Source organism: Sphaeramia orbicularis, chromosome 4 (genome assembly GCF_902148855.1).
Source record: "Sphaeramia orbicularis chromosome 4, fSphaOr1.1, whole genome shotgun sequence".
Taxonomy (NCBI): domain Eukaryota; kingdom Metazoa; phylum Chordata; class Actinopteri; order Kurtiformes; family Apogonidae; genus Sphaeramia; species Sphaeramia orbicularis.
Window position 1 is genome coordinate 30049061 of NC_043960.1, and position 21568 is coordinate 30070628.

At 36.2% G+C, this 21568-nt stretch overlaps 1 protein-coding gene across 8 annotated transcripts in view; it reads left to right on the forward strand.

Annotated features, from left to right (window-relative positions):
• The window catches only part of ptprfa (protein tyrosine phosphatase receptor type Fa), a 563163-nt gene that overhangs the window by 484171 nt on the left and 57424 nt on the right, over positions 1-21568 (forward strand). For 4 of the 8 annotated variants that reach the window (XM_030132451.1, XM_030132452.1, XM_030132455.1 and 1 more), the window contains 3 exons: positions 2575-2687; positions 10336-10368; positions 13504-13601. In XM_030132451.1, coding sequence (XP_029988311.1) covers positions 2575-2687; positions 10336-10368; positions 13504-13601 — 244 coding nt within the window. The remainder of the gene's footprint in view (positions 1-2574; positions 2688-10335; positions 10369-13503; positions 13602-21568) is intronic. The other 4 variants (XM_030132453.1, XM_030132454.1, XM_030132457.1 and 1 more) reach the window with 1 other exon arrangement.

The window sequence follows — 21568 nt, forward strand, 5'->3', positions numbered from 1 at the left end:
TGGAACACCTGATTCTGATTATTTGGATGGGTGAGTCAATGCTTTTGGCAATATAGTGTATTTTAGGATAATTAAGTTACATCAACATTAACATATCAATTTAGTGTTGATGTTACCTCAAAACAATGTTCATAAAATTATAAATCCAATACTTTAATATCTCCCGGGGATATTGTTACTGCTATGTTCAACAACCATACTTAAAATCATACAACAGCGGGGCACCTATTGTCAGAAAATAGTCAAAAAATCAGAAGGCCCATAGGGTTCGATTAATCAACTAAATCCAAACTACTTTTCCGACTAACGGGCCTTCTGACAATAAGGTGGACCCCCATACAACCAAACATCACTATATCATTTTTTGGTTACATATATATGTATTTATTCAGTAGTGTGTCCTTCAGTAGGCTGAACTTCATGAAACATTTGTGTGATAAAATCTTGTAATGGTCTGAGTATAATTTTTGTAATCATATGCTGTCAGTCATACCAGTCAATCAAAGCTCACATAGGACACATCAAGGCCTCCTATTAGCCCTGAAACTTTATTAACAGATTTACTCAAGGATCACCACAACACTAATTAGTCCATAGAAAGTTAACAAGACCAGAGTAACTTATTAAAATTAGCCCTATTGACTTGGAATTTTAAGAGGACAGCATTGGCTTTGAAATCAGGCTGAGTAAATGTAAATATGTATTTACAGTGGCTTTATTTTGCCATGTTATCACTATTAAGCTATTTCCTACAGGTGATTAGGAAACAACTTTAACATTTTACAGGCATATTGGTGTGGGGCGTATTGCTTCTCTTGTTTCAGTGTTTTGTCAATGAAAAGGCTATTTCTGTAAAAAAAAAATTACAGTGAGAAAGTGAGGTTCATCAGATTGATTATTCTAACATGAGTGCATTATTAGCGATGGAATTACAAGTAATGCTGCGGAAATAGACATATTCACATTCGTCATAATAGTACATGATTTTACGTGTAGTTAATAAGATCAAAGAGTCATAAATCTCTTATCTTAAAAATAAAACAATACATCCACATGAGTCTCTGAGTATATATTTGCTCTCTGTGTACAAGTACCCTTCTCATTGCTGCTATGTTAGCCAACTCTGTTGATGCCAGACTAATTGCTCAACCTGTTTGTTCACAGTCATATGGGGAAAATAAGGGATTTCCCTAATCAGTTCCCCATATCAAGTCAATATGGAAAGCAGTGCAGCAGAAGGTTAAATGACCTTTCTGTTTAAACAGTTTCAACAACAGCAGGGTTGATCTGTTACTGATATAAGAAAATGAAAACAAATCTGTTATTAAGCTTGTCATACTACATTATATTTTGTTTAGTCATTTTTTTATTATTATTAAATCACAGTTTTTCAAAGATTGGGCTGGGGGATTACTCTAACTGGAATGCATGAGGGATGTGATACAGTTCATTAATGTAAAGAATTGCATCTGTTTCTCATGGAAGCCCACAGGGATCCATACTAGGAACCCTTTCATGTAGTTACTTGAAGGTTAAGTGTTTTGTAAATAAGACTTGATATCAAATGAGAGAAATCAGTCACTGATTGATAGTATTTACTTGATCCTCTACCTACCATTTGACAAAGCAGCTGCTACTTCTGAACACTTTTTCTAATGCGTGTTGACCCAGTTACTGCCAGTGTTTTATCGAGTGTCCAACTTTACATTAGAACAGATGCCAATGAAAATGTGCTAATATATAATTTCTTGTCCCAAAACAGGTTTATCATAAAGGTTATATCTGTCTAATATATTATTACCTCTTGCTGTCTATTTAACTTATAAATACAAATATATGGTAGATTGTTTTGTGCTACTGGGTAAAAAAAATATTTGATTCCACAGTAACAGATTAATTTCGTAACCATTATCATAAGTTTAGCATCAGAGCTATCAAAAATTGCTTGTTTACAGAAACTTTGCTCTCAAGGCCATGTTTGAGCAGATATGTGGAGTGGATGTAATGTCAGGTTATTTGGCCTCCTCAAAGACTCCATCAGACTCTTGAACCTAACATGAACAACACATATTTCAGTTGTTTGCAATAGTGTGGAAAGTTAATAGACGAGGTTGTAAGTTGAATGCATAAAAAGAACAAAATTCTGCCTTCCCTTGCTAAAAGTAATTAGCCTCTTATTTAGTTCCTGATTGACTAAAGAGAAATACTTTGAAAGTTCTGCTGACCTTTGTCAACTTTGTCTGTGATTGTACTGAAGTTTCTGAAGGGTTAGAAAGGGCTTTGAAAAGACTAAATAGTTAAAGCAGTATTGTGCTACACTGAGTATAGAAAAATATCATACAGCGGGACACGAAAAAGCATTAAAACAAAAAACATTATACTTTGAATCTGGATATGAGTTCAGATTTGTTTGTTTGCAGTAAATTTCAAATGATCAGCTTGTGAGTTTTGTGTGTTTTCTCCTCTCATAGGAAATGTTGCCCAAAAATTTTACAAAATGTAGCTTCTGATAAGGAAATTCTACGTCCCGTCTTCTTCCATTTTTCTCATTACATCACTAACTCTCTTTCACAGAAAACGAACTTCTCCGTCATCCAAGGACGAGCACATGGCGGGGGTAAAGGACTCACTGCTGGCCCACTCTTCAGACCCTGTGGAGATGAGAAGACTCAACTATCAAACACAAGGCATGGACACACACAAACACAGACACAACTGTCACAGCACATATAAACTCATTTATTCAGTCCAAAATGTGGCCCCACATGCTCATTAATCATATGCAACAGACTCTCATTGAGACTCATATTATTTGTCTGATGTGCACTATAGGTGTGCACAGTTTGTTGCAATGCTGACTAATGTCTGTCAAGGTTTTTTCTCAGCGTATCATATATCAAAAGTTTTCCTATACTTGTATTACATGCACAGAATTAGCTTTTTACCTTAAATCAGGATTTATTTTTAACTCAAAAAGGTTCTTGATACCTCAAAGGACATGCTGTTCTTTCCTGTCATAGTTTTAAGATGAAATAGCAACCGGACATAAGAACATAATTCACATTTATAAAATAGGCTACATATTCACACTCACACCACTTGTTCATAGTCTTCTAGTGTCTGACTGAGGCTGAAGTTGTGGATTGGGAGTTCATGGACCACATATATCACTAGCAGTGACAAAAGAGTAATACATTTTTTAAATATCAGGCAGGTTTCTGGTCCCATTCTGTATCCATTGATTTGTTTTGTTGTTTTAGTGTGTGTGAATTTTACAGAAAACTGGTCATAGTATTGTTGTCAAGATCACCTAAACTAAAACCAAATCATGAGCAAGATATGCTGCAGATACGCTTTGCTCAATATAAGACAGTTTGCTTAGGGTTAAGGAAACTGATTTCTTTGTTGTCACACTGTTTTGGTTTTTTTTTTCAAGTGCATGGCTTTAGGCACCACATGGGATTTCATGCAGATCAGTTAGCTAAAACAAAAGTGACCTGGTGCAGAAGCATGCATTTAACAATGTTACAGTGAGGGTTTAGGTAATTAGATAGGGGTCGTGTTTCTCATATGTATTAACCATTACACTAAAAAAGATTTTAGAGATCAAACTTCTAAAACTACACAGCGAAAAAAAGGGAATATAAAGTAAAACAAGCATGTCCCTTGGAGTCTTAGTATACACTTGAATGGTATTAAAAGTTTAGTTGCACCTAAAACTTATGTAATTTTTTTTTTTTTTTAGTAAAACACAAGAACAATCACTATTCAGAACCATTCAGATCAGTTCACCAAGGTTCAGGTATGAAGGGATTCAAAGGTTCAAGGTCTTCCACGTACAAGCTGTAGATGCAGCTTATAATGAGATGATATTCAGTTTTTATTCCACACATCATATCACGTCAAAATATCCTTTTATTAACTAACTTTATGAGAATAACATGTAGAGGTTTCCCTGACAACAGAGGCTGACAGAGTCTGGACCTCCATCTGTAAACCTTCCACTGCAGCTAAGCCACAGCTTTCTCACACACATCTGGTTTGAAATCCACCAGCTGTCCACATCCATAATTTGTTTATAATTTGGTCCTCGAACATACAGTGGATCACAAAGAGTGAATCTGTAGGCTGCTAACACCAAAGCAGCTGAGAGCTGAGCGGCAGTTTGCTGGTTCTCATCCTCCCACGTTACTCCAATGAATCATAGGATGAAGGAAGTGTTTACTGTGAGAAGAATCCACTAACATCCACTGTAAGTCAGAGAACTATTCCTAGAAAATAATAAATAATGTGAGGTTCATATCAGGCAAGAGTGAATGGGAATTTAACGGTGGAAATAAAATATTTAAATTTAAAAAAAAAAAAAAATATATATATATATATATATATATATATATTATGGGGGAGAAAACACAAGTTCTGGCTTCTTTTATTAAGTCTACTACTTATATACTGAAAAATGATGTAGTCAACACATCTACATATGTAGAATCAGTCTTTCCGATTCAGTTTATGCTCTGCTTTATTTATATCATTTATTATTAAAGTTAGTTAACTACATTTACATCTATCCTTATGCTCACTCTGAACTGCCTCAGTCCCTCTCTTCTGCCCATCTATATTCGCAACACTGTGCAACTTTAGGTAATATTAGCTTAGAAATAAAGTTGGCTAATATTAACAAATGACCTTTAACCTACAGTAGTTGAGCATAAATACTTTTTTTTTTTTTCAAATTTAAAGAATACAAACACCTATACCACGGAAAATAGTAAAGTTAATTTATTCAATAAAAATTGTAAATACTGTTAATATCATCACTTAAAGTAAATGAAGTGTAAATACCTGTTAGCATTTACTGTACCCTTGTGGAAGAAAAGTGCCAGTAAAGATGACGAAGGTAAAATCATACATTGTTTTGGCTCTTACTAAATTCAGACCATGTGGAAATTTAAAAGTTTAATTTGCAAATTCTCATCTGCTTACATGAAGTTTGTGTTGGAGTCTGTGTTGTGCTTGGAACAGGTCATTCGTTGTAAATTGACTCCCTTTCTAAGCTAATGGTGGCTAATGTTTTACACTGATTCTGAAGAGCAGGCGGTTTTTATTCATGGATGTAGACAACAGAGAAAAAGATTAGCTGAGATGGATGGAGTTAGCTCTGTTAGCAAATCAACAAATGACCAGCTCCCTCCACGACAGACTCCAACACAAACTCCATGTAAGGGCACAACTAGGGATAGGTACTGAATTTGGTAATTTTATTGGTACCGACTGAATTCCTTTGGTGTTACCGAGTATTGATTCACGTAAAGTCAAACGGTACCACATTCCGGTACTTGAACGCATCCTCATGTTGTGTGTGTCAGGAAGAGAGTGGAGGAGTGTCTGCCTGAAGCGACAACGCCATTGGACGCACGAGTGGCACAAGTGGCATCAAAAATGACTTTAATCACCACACATACACACAAAAAGTACCGAAAACATGCACCATTGTATACCGGTACTGGTTCCCAGGAACTGAGTATCGGTACCGTATTGGTTTAAATGTAAAAGGTACCCATCCCTACACACAACCGCACACATGTCATATATTGAGCCTTTAAAGTTTTATTTACAGTACCATTTTACAAGCACAGAACCTTAGAAAAACTCTGTATTAGTTTGATAAACCATATTTAGATGGTTTTTCTAAGACATGCTGGGATCCACATAATTCAAGTGAATGTAAAATCCAGCTAAATTAATTCAATTACTTTTCCCAGATCTAATGGTTGTTGTCATTTATCATTTACTCTATGTTTTACAAGGTTTTGTTGACAGATCGGATAGTAATGATAATGGTCCAAAAAGACTTACTAATGAAATATATTTTGGATCTTAGTTTTCCACAAACTTGTAAAAGATGCTGAAACACAGACATCTATTGCTGCGTTTCCACTTTGTGGAACCGGCTCAACTCGGCTTGGCTCAACTCGACTCAGGTACCAGGTCCTATTCCTGGAGACCGTTTCCAGTACAGAATACTACCGACTTTACAGTACCTGGACGTCATAGTGATGCGGCGCGTTACTTCTGTGTCGTCTACTCAGAGAGTTGCTGATAAACTCACTCGTTGCGTGTTGTCTTGTCAAGCTCATGCTGAATTTTTACATCTGCACCTCCTCAACAAACCATGGTGTAGTTTTGTGGGCTGTCATCATGTGGATTAACCTACCACTACATTTACTGTAACCTTCCGCATCTGTTTTTTGTAAAACGGTGGGTCACAAACACAACTCTCTGACTAATCAGTGGTCTGCAGTGTTCACACGTCACGTTTTAGTATCTGGTCCCCAGTCCTAGAACCTCGGCGGAGGTGATACCAAAAAACTAGTACCGGGTACCAGATTCCAGGCCCATTTGCGTAATGGAAACGCAAAAAGGCTGAGTCGAGTCGAGCCGATACCACGTAGTGGAAACACGGCAAGGTGAAATGATTTCTGTTACATACTTTGTCTCTTCCACTCTCCTTGTGTTACTGCAGCTGTGTTTTCTTATGTTTTATTTTCTTTTTCTGATTTAATGGTAGACAGTACCATGCCTTAGCTTACTATTATTGATATGAAAGTTGAAGTTTTTTTTTATTTTTTTTTTACACTACCAACAAACAGAACTATGTTTCAGCTTGATCCACACTTAGATCACTTTCAACGGACCAGGACCAAGATTTGGCTGTGAACTAATGAATAAACGGTTACACAGCACAATATGTAAATGCAAAGCAAGCATTACAACCTTTAAAATACAATATTTTTCTATTCTTGGTTTTTTTTTTTTTTTTTTTTATGTGTTAATGCCTCCTCAGTCTCTTCTGTTTTTGTATTCATTCCTTCAACACTTCTCTTATCTCTTTCCTCCACCTGTCCTTGAGTGGGAGGTTTTAAACTCACAGTTTGTCATTGTTTTTAGTTCTTATTCTTCTCTCAATCAGATGGGTGGCATTTACCTCTGGTCGCAGTAGGATAGAATTTGGCAGATGTTGTTTACACCATCATAAATTCATCAACTCATTTGGCAGCCAACCTTTCCCCCCTTCAGTGAAAGCTCACTGGGTGGCCAGGAAGCCTCTGAAAGTGACAGTTTTATTCACAGCATATGCTTCTAACTATGTCAAAAACTTGAGATGGTTTTATCTTCATTCATGTAGTGAAAAAAATGATTTACTTATCACTAAAAACACAACCACACTTACTAAACTACTTCAAAGACAAATTCTCTGTTTTGTTTTTATTCATGAGTTTATTCAAATATATTTTGTAGCTATATGGGCTTTCTGATGAACCTCTGTAGAACTATGATGATTTGCTTTAAGCAGCAGACAGTGAATAAACGTCTGTTATTGTTTTTAGATCTTGACACAGTTGACCACTTGATACTAACTTAAAATTTATATGTATAGGCCAAGAATATGAGGTCTGGTTTTTACAGCTAGCTTTCTAAAATAAATTTCTGTGTGGCCATAGAGGTTGACACTGGAGTAGAATTCTACTCCTCTCCCGTCCCATTCCCATGACTCCGTTTGTATCCTGTCCCCATGGTAACAGTCAGGGGATTTATGTGAAACTTAAAAAAACAAACTATTGACTTAATCCAATTAAAACTGGACTTTAAATTTATATGTAGACATGTTAGCTTGACTGAAATCGAAGTTCCAATAGTACTAAGTAATGGTAATAATGTGATTGAGAGTTGATCTGTTCCTGAATGTAAACAAACCAGTCAGACTAAACTGGACCAGGCATCCTGCACATGCACTAGAGTTCTGCGACAAATTCTGGCCTTGAAGTTGAACATCATGCATCTCATCTGCACTAAAAGTAGAGCTGACAAGAAGTACGCAATGTACAAATTTGTGGCATTGTCCATTGTTGTGCCAGTTGATGAGTCATGAACCGTTGTTGTGGTCTGTGATGGCGTAGGTTAACAAGCTGAAAGAGTGCATATCTCCGCCTATCATAACAGATGTGGCATGATTTTAACAATGAATCGATTATACTCCTGTGCATGTAGACAGGGACAAAGACTACGCTCAAATTAAATGGTTTAGTTGAGCTACAGTCATAGACCAACTACAGTCTGCATGTAAACATACTGAGTGTAAGGCTTTATTCAGACTTCACAGTATTTTATTTATTTATTTATTTATTTATTTATTTATTTATTTATTTTTCAGTTCTAAACGTCATTGTGTCACATTGGGCAATTTTGGAGTCATTACATTTTTTCATGGCATGCGTGACATGTCTGCAAAGAAGCCAGATAGCAAATATTTTGGCAGTATTATGGCATACATTTGGCATTTTTGGCTTACTTTTGGCATTATGAAAACCTTTAGGCTTAACTGTGGTATGATTAAGGTTATCCATAATAGATATGAAGGCACAAGGAATATACGGCTGAGTTATGGCATATGTCTGGTTAACCAAAAGACTGGGCAAAGAGCGGGATCAAGTATAGGGATGGTATGGCATATTTTGGCAACTTTTTGGCTGGATTATGGGGATTTGGGGCTTTTCTGGGACAATTATGGCTATATTTTGGAGGTCCGCAATTAGTTTTGGGTGAATTTTGGCTTCCTTCTGGTTTGATTTTGGCTTGCCTATTTTGGGCCATTTAGGGCCCATGCATCCGCCCAGAACTTTGCCAAATGGTATGCCAGTTTTGGGCCAGATTTAAGCCATAATGATTTTGCTATCTGGGAAGGTGCTCATGACAGAATGTAAAAAAAAAAATGTAAATGTTCAGTCATGGATTGTTTATGTCTAGAGCTTTTAATGTGACAAGTAAGAGTAGAACAGGTAGATTTCAGAGTCACTGCAGTTGTGTAAAGTGCTTCAATAAGCTTAATTGTTCTAAAAATTTGCTAAAAATAATACAGACACACTTGATAATCCTCAGCCACATAATCACTGGAATCCATCCCGGTAACATCAGCGTTAACTTATGGGAAAAGCCTAAAAAAAAAAAAAAAAAAAAAGATGTTCTTGGGTCGTATGAAGAGGATAGTATTCACTGTTAATCTGTCAAAGGGACCTGGCTGGAGGTATCAATAATGAAACTCTTCTTCATGTTTACAGTTTTTCACTGAGGACTGTTTTGTCATGTGCTCTGTTCTCCTATTGGTCAACGTCACAGAAGTGTCAGAACCTACTGTGATTTCTATCAGGATGCCATTTGGTGTCGCAGAGACAGTTTTAGTTGTCTGTTTTTCGTGGTAAAGGGTGGTGTGTCTGCATCAACCAGAATGTGCTTATAATGTACAAACCAACCACAGCCTCAAATCTCAACTCTTAGAAACATCTTTTACACTTTAAACTTGCTGATTATTAGATTGTTTTTGTCTCAAACATCTATCAATAAGTCTGTGTGAATGGTACTTTATGTCTCATTGTTTAAAAAGAATGCAAAAAGATGTGTTGTCTAAGTAAAGATAACAAAATAGGATCAAGAACATATACTTTGAGTAACATTCATTTGAAGGCAAGTCACACATCTATTTGTACAATAAGAGGAACAATTATCCAACATGGTACCGGACACTTTACTGTATCTTCCATCATGACTCTCAAAATTTTCAAATTCTGCTGATATGATGGACTTGACTGCAGATAATCCTTGCTCATACTTTGAGCAGTAAGGAGCAGCACTGCAACTAATGTAATCTTTTATATTTTAGTGTTTTTTTGGTTTTTTTTTTTTTTGGGGGGGGGGGGGGGGGGGGGGTGTACTGACTTTTTTTTTTTTTTTACCAAGAAACATATGACTCTTTAGCTGCTAAAAGTGCATTACATTGAACACCTCATGAAAAATACATATTTGATATTTTTGATATTTGATTACATGGAAATATAATGTTCATGCATTTTTTTTTTGTTGTAAAATACCTGCTCAAAGTTAGTTTGAGCATCATTGAAATGAATACTGCCGATTAACTATAGACTTTTTTTTTTTTTTTTATACAAGGCTAATGAAGCCGTCTTTCAGCACTGGCCTCCTCTAATTTGAACTGTGTAACTTCACCGAACCCTGCAGAGAAAAACTAAAGTATAATCAATGGATGATTATTATACTTGTATTGAAATTACAGTCAAAGTGCATTTTTTTTCATCAGTGTTGGGAAATGTAAAATGGGTGTGGGGTATTTTTATACGTAAATTAAGGCTCAGCTAACACAGATTGAGGACCAAACTAGTATACGGCTCCTTCCCCAGTGTTTCTCTTGTGCTTTTCTTTTCTCTGGTTTCTCCTAACTGACCCCTGTGCTGTTTGTTGTACCTGGTCTTTCCCCCACAGGTTCCAGTGCCCTCAGTGTCCCGAACACTCCAAGTTAGTTCTGTTTCCTCCTGTGTTTCACTAGTGTGTTCCCATTCCCACCCTTTTCCCCTTTTTTGTTTGGCACTGCAGTCATTTGAGCTGGAGCACTCTTTTAACCACATCGCTTTCTTTTCTCATTATCTACCAATGTAACTTGTTAAATTAAATGATTGTCATCAGCATACAGGGTGGAAAAGCTAGTGCACAAGTGTCTTAAGGTAGGGGTTCCCAAAGTGGGGTACACGTACCCCCAGGGGTACTTGGAAGAAATTTTTTGGGAAAAATACATTAAATAAGTCATCATGTGCCAAATACAAAATATACAATGAGAATTAATGCTGAAATTTGAAACACAATAAATACATTCATATAATAGTTTTATTGTCAATCATCTTGTTTAAGCTTTGGTAACATTTTAAGAACATTTCTAATTAATATTATTCAAAATGAGTTTATTGGAGTAGCTAAGGAATTATTTTTTTGTTGATGAAAGGTTCATTGATTAATTAATGACACTTTTCATTTATATTTTGCACACAAAATTTACTTTAAAAAATTTGTTTTTTTTATATATTACAGTTAAATATATGTCATTTATTTGCAAAGTTTTGAAAATATAAACAGACACCTCTGGCACAGGAACAAATTCTGCCATTTTTTTTTTTTTTTTTTTCGGTCAAAAAAAGCTGAAATTGAAAATTACTTAGAGGGTTACTTGGCTAAAAAAGGGGGTACCCCACTGTAAAAAGTTTCAGAACCACTGTCTTAAGCTGTAACACCGCTGATGGCTATTAAATACTAACTCCTAAGAATCTTGGCTCCGGTGGACTGAATTTTATTACAGGAGTCATTCTGGTCACTCTGCTACAAGTGTGTGAATAGTCCTTTTTGAAATGATTACTCCAAAAATCTGATTTTAGGGTTAATCAAAGGATTTGGTGATTGGGTGTGATTTACAGTTTGCTCGCCTGCTAAGTTGGAATTTTCTGAGCTTTTGTTCACTGACTAAAACTTTTTCCCCTAACCATCACTTCTACTTTAATGCGGTTACAAGATTACACTAATAAGACATCAAGCAATGTCACACCGATGTTTTATGAGATTTGTGCTTACCATAATCTGTCAGCATGACTAAATCACATTAGCTACTGTTATCATAATTATGTATTGTACTACATGTTCTGTCAGATTGATCTGAGTTTTTTATTTTCAATACAAAGCTGCCATTACTGTTGTCAAACACAACTGTATGTTTTTAACAGCCAGCCCTCATGCTTACACAGCTCCACCATCGTCTGCCTCTTAGCATATCTTTATTGCATAGACTGATGTTTGGATTGATTTAGTGTTTTATTACATGTTCTGTCAGTTAGCCTTTTCACTCCCTGATTAGTACCATAAACCCGATATGTTGTACGCATGTGCATCTCCAGTCGCTCTTATGTTAAAATAAAAGACATGCTAAAAGCGTGTGTATTACTAAGAGTCAAATGGAAGACTAGATCATTTAATATCAAATAAGTTCAATTTTCTTTCCTAAATATTCTCTAAATTCCATATTTTGTTTATTAATTACTGTCGAAGAACTGTACAAAGTAAAGTAAGCCGTATGTGGCTCCAAGAACTAGAGCAGAAATAAGTGGAATATGATTTTTAAAAAAAACATAGTACCATCATAAAATTAGTATACACAAGCAATGATGTTAACTAGGGCTGAAACCTCAAATTCATTCCTCTAAAGGTTCAAGTCTTTTAGGTTTTTAACATTATTTAATCTTATTTTATCATACCCTCCAGTCTGACTGATATGGCAAACTGCTGTTAGCTAGCTAGCTACCAGCTTGTTAGCTAACATTAGCTGATTGACTTTATGTTATAAAAAAAACCTAACATAAATATGGTTAAAAGAAGAATTTTTATATTTTGTTACTACTAAAACAAAGGTAACATTTATATTCATTGTCTTTAAATGTCTGAAATTACTGTCAGTTATTTAGAATAACAACAAACAGGAAGTAATATTTTTACTTCCTGTTAATTGTTTCACATCTGATAGTGACAACCCTGTCATTTAGTGTTTTTTGGATTTTTTTTTAATTTATTTTTTTGTCAACACAAGACTGACATTACTGTTATCAAACCAAACTGTATGAGTTTATTTTTATCAAGCAGTCAGCCTTATGCTTCCATAGCTCCACAGCCTTCAGCTTCTTAGCATACTATTGCTACATAAGCTAATGCTAGCATTAATATGATGTTTTATTACATGTTCTGTCAGCTGGCCTGCTAATAAGAATTTCATATGCTTTATATGAGGTTGGCATTACTGGAATATGTTATATAAAAAAAAATAAAAACTTTATATAACATAAAATGTATTAGCTAATATTGTGGCTGGTTGTTTTGTGAGTTAGCATAATCTTGGTTGGCTCACTCTGTGGCTGTGACAAAACTTAGATGATGAAAAAAATATTATCTTGTTTTTTTTTGGAAGAAATAGCAAACAACAAACTATAGGCCTCAGAATGATAGTTAAAGTCCCTATGAAATCAAATTAGTTAGATGTTTGTGTGCGTGTTATGCTACAAGTCACCGATACAGTACAACATTCTGTATATGATGAAAATGTATTTCTGTAGATATTCCTATTAGCATTTCTTAAAATATATTTTAGAAACTGGAAAAAAATAAATAAATGAATCATCCTCAGATTTTTAGAATGTTAACATTAGAAACATTAACACAAAAGCACTCCAAACATTTCACGGGGACTTTAACAGGAAATACAGCAGAAAAACAAAGATGAATCCAGATAAATCAAACAAATATCAGTGTAAGATGCAATGAGAAGAGCATCTTACACTCCACCAGCTCATCTCTTTTTTTAATGGGACTTCTTTGACCAATCAGCATGCTGACTGATCCTCACATCACTAGAGTGGTTGTAGCATGCTGATGGAGAGCTGCACAGTCAGATGTCATCCCTCTGCCGCCCCATATCACTGTGACCAGTTCAGCGCTGAGCCTTCAACATGCATCTGCACTTTGGCTACATCGTCCAGTCTGTGTGTGTGACTGTGAGAGTGTGTGTGTGTGTGTGTGTGTGTGTGTGGGTGATTGTACTTACTGCTCTACTTCTCTCTGCAGGGATGAGGGAACATCCTCCCATTGCCATCTGTGACCTGGCAGACCACATAGAGAGGCTGAAGGCCAACGACAGCCTGCGCTTCTCCCAAGAATATGAGGTAACGCTGCCTACTCTTTAATGTGACTCACAAGACAGGAAACTGTACAAACTAGTCATCTGTGAAGGCTTAAAGTAGACAGACCTAATTTATCTGACAAATTTACTTTGGAAAGTTAGGTTATTAATCTTGATTTAAGGTAAATTATGACATAAAGTGAGTGCAGTTTCCTAGACTCCTGCTCGGGGGGATACAGCAATGAGAATGTCCATCACCATTTCACCATTTTCATGAAGCAAATACATCCCAAATGTCTGACTCATTATCACAATTAGTATTGCTATTATGAATTAAAAGTACAATTGTTGCCAGTTTTAGCTAGTTTTGGCAAGTTTCAAAGACTTTAACCCATGAAAGGCTGATTTTTTTTTATTTTTTAAGCTTAAGTTTACCATGTGACCCTAGTGAAGATAAAGTGGGTTCAGAAAGTGAATGAATGAATGAATGAATGAATGAAGTTTAAGTTTAATAAGACCACGGTAGCATTGCATTTAGTTTACAGCTAATGTGAACTACGCATTTAACTTTATAGCCACGTTTAGATCCTGTGTGACGACCCTAAACCATGACCTCCATTCTTAGAATAATCATGAATGCTATGTATTGTATACTTATCTGATATTTATGTACAGCACTGTGCAGAAGTCTTTATCACACAAAGACACAAAAAGAATGAATTATACGAAGAAAGGAAATATTTGCACAGAATTAAATGCACGTGAAAAAGTCACATAGAAATGACTAAAGCATAACATCAATATTTAGTGTGAGCTCTGTTCTCTAACATGGCCAAACAATAAGAAAGATTACTGAAATCAGGTGTAGAAGATGTAAATTGCATATTTTCTGAACAAGAGTTTAATACATGTCAAGTGCAATAGGAATTTAGAGCAAATACTTGACACTTATGTTGGAGCCATTTTTACATGAATTGTAGGATTTTATTGCTGTTTATATAATTCCTGTATATTCTTGGTTGTATTTTGCTACATAGACTGAGAAATACATATATTTAGAAAATATAATCTTGCTAAAACCACAAATTCAATGGTGGCCTAAGGCATTTGCACACTACTGTACAGTATGAGTCTGTTTCCAAAACATTTACAAGACCTCTCTAATGACTTTTTTGAACTTGACACATGCCAGGGACTAAATGTCAGGATATTTTGGCCCTTTTCATCTGTCTGAAAGGCAGCCTCATGAAATTGTTTAATATGGGTGAGTTGTTCCCGACGGCAAGGTGAGGCAGGTTTCATTCAGGTTTGAACAGTGTGTGCAGAGCCGGACCACCCCTCCTACATCATATATGTGTCAGGTCTAACCTAAGGGAGCAGAGCTTTATTGCCAACAGTTGGTTGGCCCAGCAGTTACAGACAGGGTCACACTGAAGCACATAAACACATTTACCCAATCAAATAAAGCCCAGCACAGCCAGGATATATAACAAAGCCTGTAGCTCCTTCTCTTTCTCCTCTTACTTCATGATGTTTCAGACCAGTGTTTGTTTCAGTCAGAACAGGGATAAAAATACATTTACCCATGCGTATTAGGAGAATCAACACTTTTTTTTTCTTGAGTTGTTTTGGCTTATGTATAAAGCTGAGTAACATTGCAGAGTTAAAGTTCAGCATTGGAAAAGTGGATGCTGCTAAGTATGCATGAATTCTCTGCCTTCTTCCAAGAATAATATTCCACTACTTTTACCTACTGTAAAAGCCAGTGAGGGATTATGGCTTGTTGATGTCCTACAAAGGAAGGTAATTTGCATTTAAAGTGGTGAATTTCCATGCGGATAAACCAGGACAGATGGGTGCACTGTTTATGCACAGCAGAAGGAAGGGGCTACATAAATTATGAAACCGCTACAAAATCAACTTTTCTACCGTTCCTATTTTTTTCTTACCTGGTGTGATGAGACGGAAGGAACTTTTTGGAGGTACTTTGATGGGATAGTTGTATGGTCCAAAAAGAAAACAAAAATAAAAATGATGTCCACTGCAAAGGACATCCCATTAAAAAAAAAAATTAAAATTAAAAATGTATCTGAAAGAACTGTTGCATTATGCAGTTTACAATCATGCAATTATTTAATGTAAAAAAGCCAAATTTTTTACTTTCCTGGGTCTCAGGACAGTAAGGCTAATATGAGGAGTTAATATGGATACAATCTACATAATCAATTAAAACCAAGCATGATATTTTGTATTTATATTCCAACAGTTAGAATGAATATCTACTATTTGAAATGCAAATCAGTTAAACATGTTGTACAAGTGCAAAGACTAATTAATTTTACATGTAAATAAGCTATATCAAACTACATTATTTACATAGATACATATATATGGTACACATACATTGATATTTACAGTACACGACTGTGATTTATTGTCACTTTTGTTGTGGGTTAAGATGATCAAAGCTACTGGTAGTGAGTAATATTTTTTAAACATTATGACTTCACCTCAAAAATTTTAATAACCTTATAAAAAAAAAATGTTAAATTGTTATTTTTTCCTATACTCTCAGTGAAAAATTTGGAATCCCTAAAATTGCAGTTATTGTTAATTTCTAATTTTTATCCTCGGCCGCACTGGCCGCACGGTATTGCTATCAGTTGGTCATCTGTCCGTCCATCTGTCTGTCTGTCTGTCCATGTATGTGTAAAAACTTTGGCATGCACCACTGGTTCTCAACCGTGGGGGGCAGCAGATAGTTAACAACAATGATAAGGTGAGTGCCCTGTCAATGTTATTTGCCTACTCACCAACTTCGAGATTTATTTACTGAATGAAACAGAGCTAAGGATATGGTTTCTAAACTGTACCACTTTCTGCAGGTAACAGACCTCGTCTCACTTCCAGTGGAGAGGATCTGGAGGAGAGATTGCCCAGATTTAGCTCAGGATTTTGACTGGGATGCAGTGTGATCTAGCATTCATGTAGAATCTCACAATCCAAGCCATCAGCAAATGTACTTTAAAATTCCTACACAGAACAAAACTCACCCCTGTTAAACTCCATCATATGACAATTATTAATGAGCTGTGTTGTAATTTGTGCTCATTGAAAGCTCAGGGCACATTTATTCACATGTTTTGGGACTGTCCTCCTGTCATACAATTCTGGGGCAATGTTGCATCCAGACTATCTGAGTTGATACATGAAATAGTCCCTGTAACTATATGTGTGTTGATGCTTAATGATTTGTCAATCTTTAATATTTCTAAACTCAAAAAGCGAGTCATCTTTGCTGGACTGACCGCAGCCAAGAAAATGATTGCAACTCACTGGAAGCCACCTCATTCTCTAGGTATCCAATCTTGGATTCCCTCCTTTTTGGATGTCACATACATGGAGCTTTCTACGGCTCGAATTAATGGTGCTAATGAAAGCACTTTAAACATCTGGCATAGCACTGCTGACTCTGAAAAACATGCTATAAGTTAGTTTTGCCACTGGCTCTCTCACCTTAGTGCCTCTACATGTCAAATCCCCTCTTTCTTGTCTATATGTGTTTGTGTGTTTCTATGTGTCTGTATGTTTTGTGTACATGTGCATATTTTTGTAGATTATATATGCATTTTTATTTTTTGAGTGTGTAATTATCTTTTCTTTTCTTATCATCATACTATCACTGTGTTCTATGGTACCTCATAACACGTTCTTATGTTGGTATTCTTGTTCTGAGAATCCATTCCAGTTATATTATATCCCCTGCAATGTTGGACTTCATTTGTTAAATGGAAATGGAAATGAAAATGAAAATAAAAATTTGATCGCAAAAAAAACATGATAAGGTCAGGGGAGCTCACTTTCACTCTCTCACAGCTTTATTGACACGTCCTCTACATACAGGTCTGTCACGTTACTTGTACAATTAAGTATTGAGATCCAGATTGAGGACAGATTAAGGTCCGTGAGTGGGGGGGTGGGTGACCGGCACATCGTCCATCCATCCATCCATCCATCCATCCGTCCATCCGTCCAACTGTATGTGCAAAAACTTTGGCGTGGACTGAAGGCTAAGGGTTTTCAAGTGCACACACGTTATGTTTTTATGTACTTGTGACTGGATATAAGACCATTTCCAAACTGTGTGCACTGTTGACTTCAGGTTTCCACATAAGCAAAGTAAAAGTTGCATACTGTGTCATGATTTGCTGACAAACACATAAATCCCACTGGTACGTTGGTCCTTTATATTCAGAGTTAAGTACACAGTTGACAGGAACTTTGTCCCTTCAGCACAAGATTGTCCCTAAGTATCAAACTTGAGACAGACAACTCTGTCGAATCAAAGTCAAAAATTGCAGTGAGTCAACACTGAGAGACAGTTATTGAGTGGAGGGGGGGACATATCAGAGTCTATCATTATTTTATGTTTTCAGATGCTCTTAAGTGCATTTAGACAGCAAAAGTACACAATGACACAGTACCAAAACAATTAGGCATCACAATTACTTGGCTGATTTGAGGTAAAGTTTATGGTTTGCTTAAAATAGACCCGTTCACAACTTCACAATGAAAACCAGAAAGGCTTCCTGGAAAAAAAAAAAGCCCTGAAGGCAAACTCTCCCAGGTGCCAAATATGTCGACAGATTCTAAGTCTATAACCTTGAGTGTTGCCCAGAATAAGGACACTTCCCCTGTCCTTAGATAAGCTACATGACATGCAACTGGTGCAAGGATAGGACAGCATGAGGCAACAGTTCCACAAATCTGTGTCACTGTGCAAACTGAATATTTGAACCAAGACACCAAGCGAGCAATGGTTTACTCATATGTACCTGCAGGCTGGCCCCACTCTGTACTCAAGGACAATTAATGTTACTTTATGATAATAGTGACTAAACTATAAGATAAGTTAATAAAGTAATGACTTGAGTGAGAGTGAATATAGTGTCTATTAGAGAGAATATTCAAGCAGTAAATAACTTTATCTTATTCCTTCAAGTAATAAACCAGTTATAAAGTGCTCATCTGAGGAAAGAATATGCAGACTGGTCATATATACCTCCTGATACCTTCACTACATAACAGTAGACAGGGATGAATTAAATATTGATCGGTCATTCATTATTTTTATGTTGAAACCAAGTTAGACCAGGCTTAATTCTACTGACTGAAGTCCTATTACAGTGTTAATTAAAAGTAGATGTCTGTATTATCAGAGAAACTAGTCAACCCATATTTGAACAATTTGGTGTGTAGCAACAACACATTGTGAAGCACCCTATCATGCATTCCGTACACAATTGGGCATGCTACTTCTGTAGTTATTTTTTTAAATTAATGAATTTGGAATGTGGTAATGGAATAAGGATTAGCATTTTGTATCTGATTTTGAATTCAAATTTGATTTTGATTTTCATGATTTGCTAACAAACACACAAATCCTACTGGACGTGTCATCTGTTAAATAAAATAAACAAGTGGTTCCAGGCACAACAAACCCCACCCCTCACACGTATTGTAGCTTATTTTGGCATCGATCCAGCTGATGTCATCATGTCTATGCGTCTGCTGAAGTCAGCATATCAATTTCCTCTATATATGTGCCAAGTTTAAGTAAACTGAAACAAAATTGATGTTTTTATAGACATTTGAAATTTCATCCATTATAAGTAAATGGAAGAAAAAAAATATTTAAAAAATTCTTTAAAAAATTGCAACTTTGACCTTTGACCTACTTTTCTCAAAATATAGTGACATCTATTCTGGGTCACTGACAATGTATAAACCTAATTTGGTATGAATCCAACCAAATATTTTGCTGCTAGAGTGTTAACAACAAATAAACAAATCGAACCAAAAACAATACCCCTTGCTTCCTCTTCGGGGGTGGGGTAATAAAAAAAATAAACTTGCACATTATTTCAGATATGAGAAGTGAAAGAGAGCATCCAAAACTACTGTAAAGACAGACTTATCTTTTTTTTTTCTTAATACTGAAATATCCTGAAATAAAAGCATTTAATAAAGGGCTGTTTTTGTAAAATAATACTCAGGCCAATGTAATGGAGTAAATGCAGCACATTACTCATATCCACTGATTTATGGCTTCCATCTGAGTGCTCACTGTTCAGATCTACCTCAGAATTATACTCAAAGTCACAGCAGTTGTTGTGGAAGTTACTCTATAGTCTCTCTGAGGTCCTGAAGGACTCAATCAACTCTGACCGATGACAGAATGACTAAGTCTGTCTCCCATACAAACTGTATAGGCTACATGTCCTCCTGGTTCTTGTTGCATAGGAGCTACCGGCCATTAGTCCACAATGAGAGCAGCAGGCCTTGAAATGAAAAGCTCATAATGGCTGTGTTTAAAATGAGACCTGCCAGAGGATCTCACAGCTTGTTACGTCTGATGAATGAGCCAGTCTGTTTGGGGACTACAGGACACCACTTCATATAACAGGCCTCTGAAGCAGCAATTCACTTTATTACATAATAATGATTACATCCATTTTTAACCATATCATGAGGAAAATCTGGTTAGCAGTCGTAAAAATTAATTTTTGGTTGAACCTCTGTGCTCCTGAATGCTGTCCTTATAAAAAAAAAGCACATTAAAAGAAAGACTCAACAATAGTGACGACATGTCTGTAATGATTGTAATGCTGTCACGTAGCCACCAGTGTCACCAGGAACCCACTCAGTCCCCAGCACGGAGCTTCCTTTTCTGCACTGTGTTCCCAGCACAGCAGGAGTGGTGGTGTGTGTGGCAGCAGGGGGTCTGAAACTTTGTTCAAACACAAATGAAAAGAAACAGCAACACTAATGCTGACTGCGGCACCGTGTCTGTAACACGATGCTGTTTCCAAAGGGCTCCTGTTCTTAGAAATATTGAAATTCTAATAACAATGACTACAGGCATTTCGTATTAATTAGCCCAAAGTCACAGATCTCAGATTTACCTCAAGGGGTGTAAACACTATACCACTTCCTCTATCTGTAGACTCTGAGGGAGGGGGTAAAAAGAACAACACAACAGTGGAGGGATGCCGTTATGATGTGAGGTGTTGCAGTTGATGACTTGTTTTGAAGGTCAACCCAGGGGTCAACAACACCCTGACTCTTTCAATCAAAAGCAAGAAGGATTTTTCCGTTGGCCTTTGGATTAATGCAGACGATAATGGCAAACGAAGGCTTAGTAATGCAACACTACATTAGTCTAAATACAGATCATATTTGCATGAGTTTAGTGCATGAAAAAAGCTGTCAACATTAACCCATAAAGACCCAAACAGCTACTGGTGACCAAAATCATCTACTGATCTAAAATGTTCAATAACTTCTGAACCACTAAACCTATCAATATATTGAAATATCTCAGGTAAAATGCAGTTTGTCATCTTTTCACGGTCATCAGACATATAGATATCAGACGTTCAGAGGATCCATAATGAACGTGGAAATACCGTCATCTTCTATAACATTGGTTCACCAGTAAAACCCATGGAGTTTGACAAATGACAGTGGGTGGAGACACTTGGTTTATGTTCAGTTAATGATATCTTTGCTGAAAAAGTCTATTTTTCTTCAGTTTACTCTGTTTTGATTTAATAACCTTTGAATTTACTCTGAGCTTTAATGATCATCTACATGATCAGTGAATTAGGTATGGGAAAATATCAGATTTTCACAGAAAAAATGCAAAATTACAGAAGATAATATTATAATAAATAGTAGGCCTGTAACGGTACACACCTGTTCGGTTCGGTACACAGCTGTACCGAAACAGCACAGTATGTTGAGAAAAAGAAAAAGGAACGAAAGACGTTGTTTGATGTGGAACTTTAAATCCGCGCAAGTTCCACACGAACATATTGAAGGACGCGCACATTGACCCGAAATATGAAATAACAGCTGATATAAGGTAAAAAAAAAAACAACAAATATGATGTGAACCTGGAAGGAAGAGACTGAAGACCCTCCACCATCAGTACAGTCCAGTTTGGA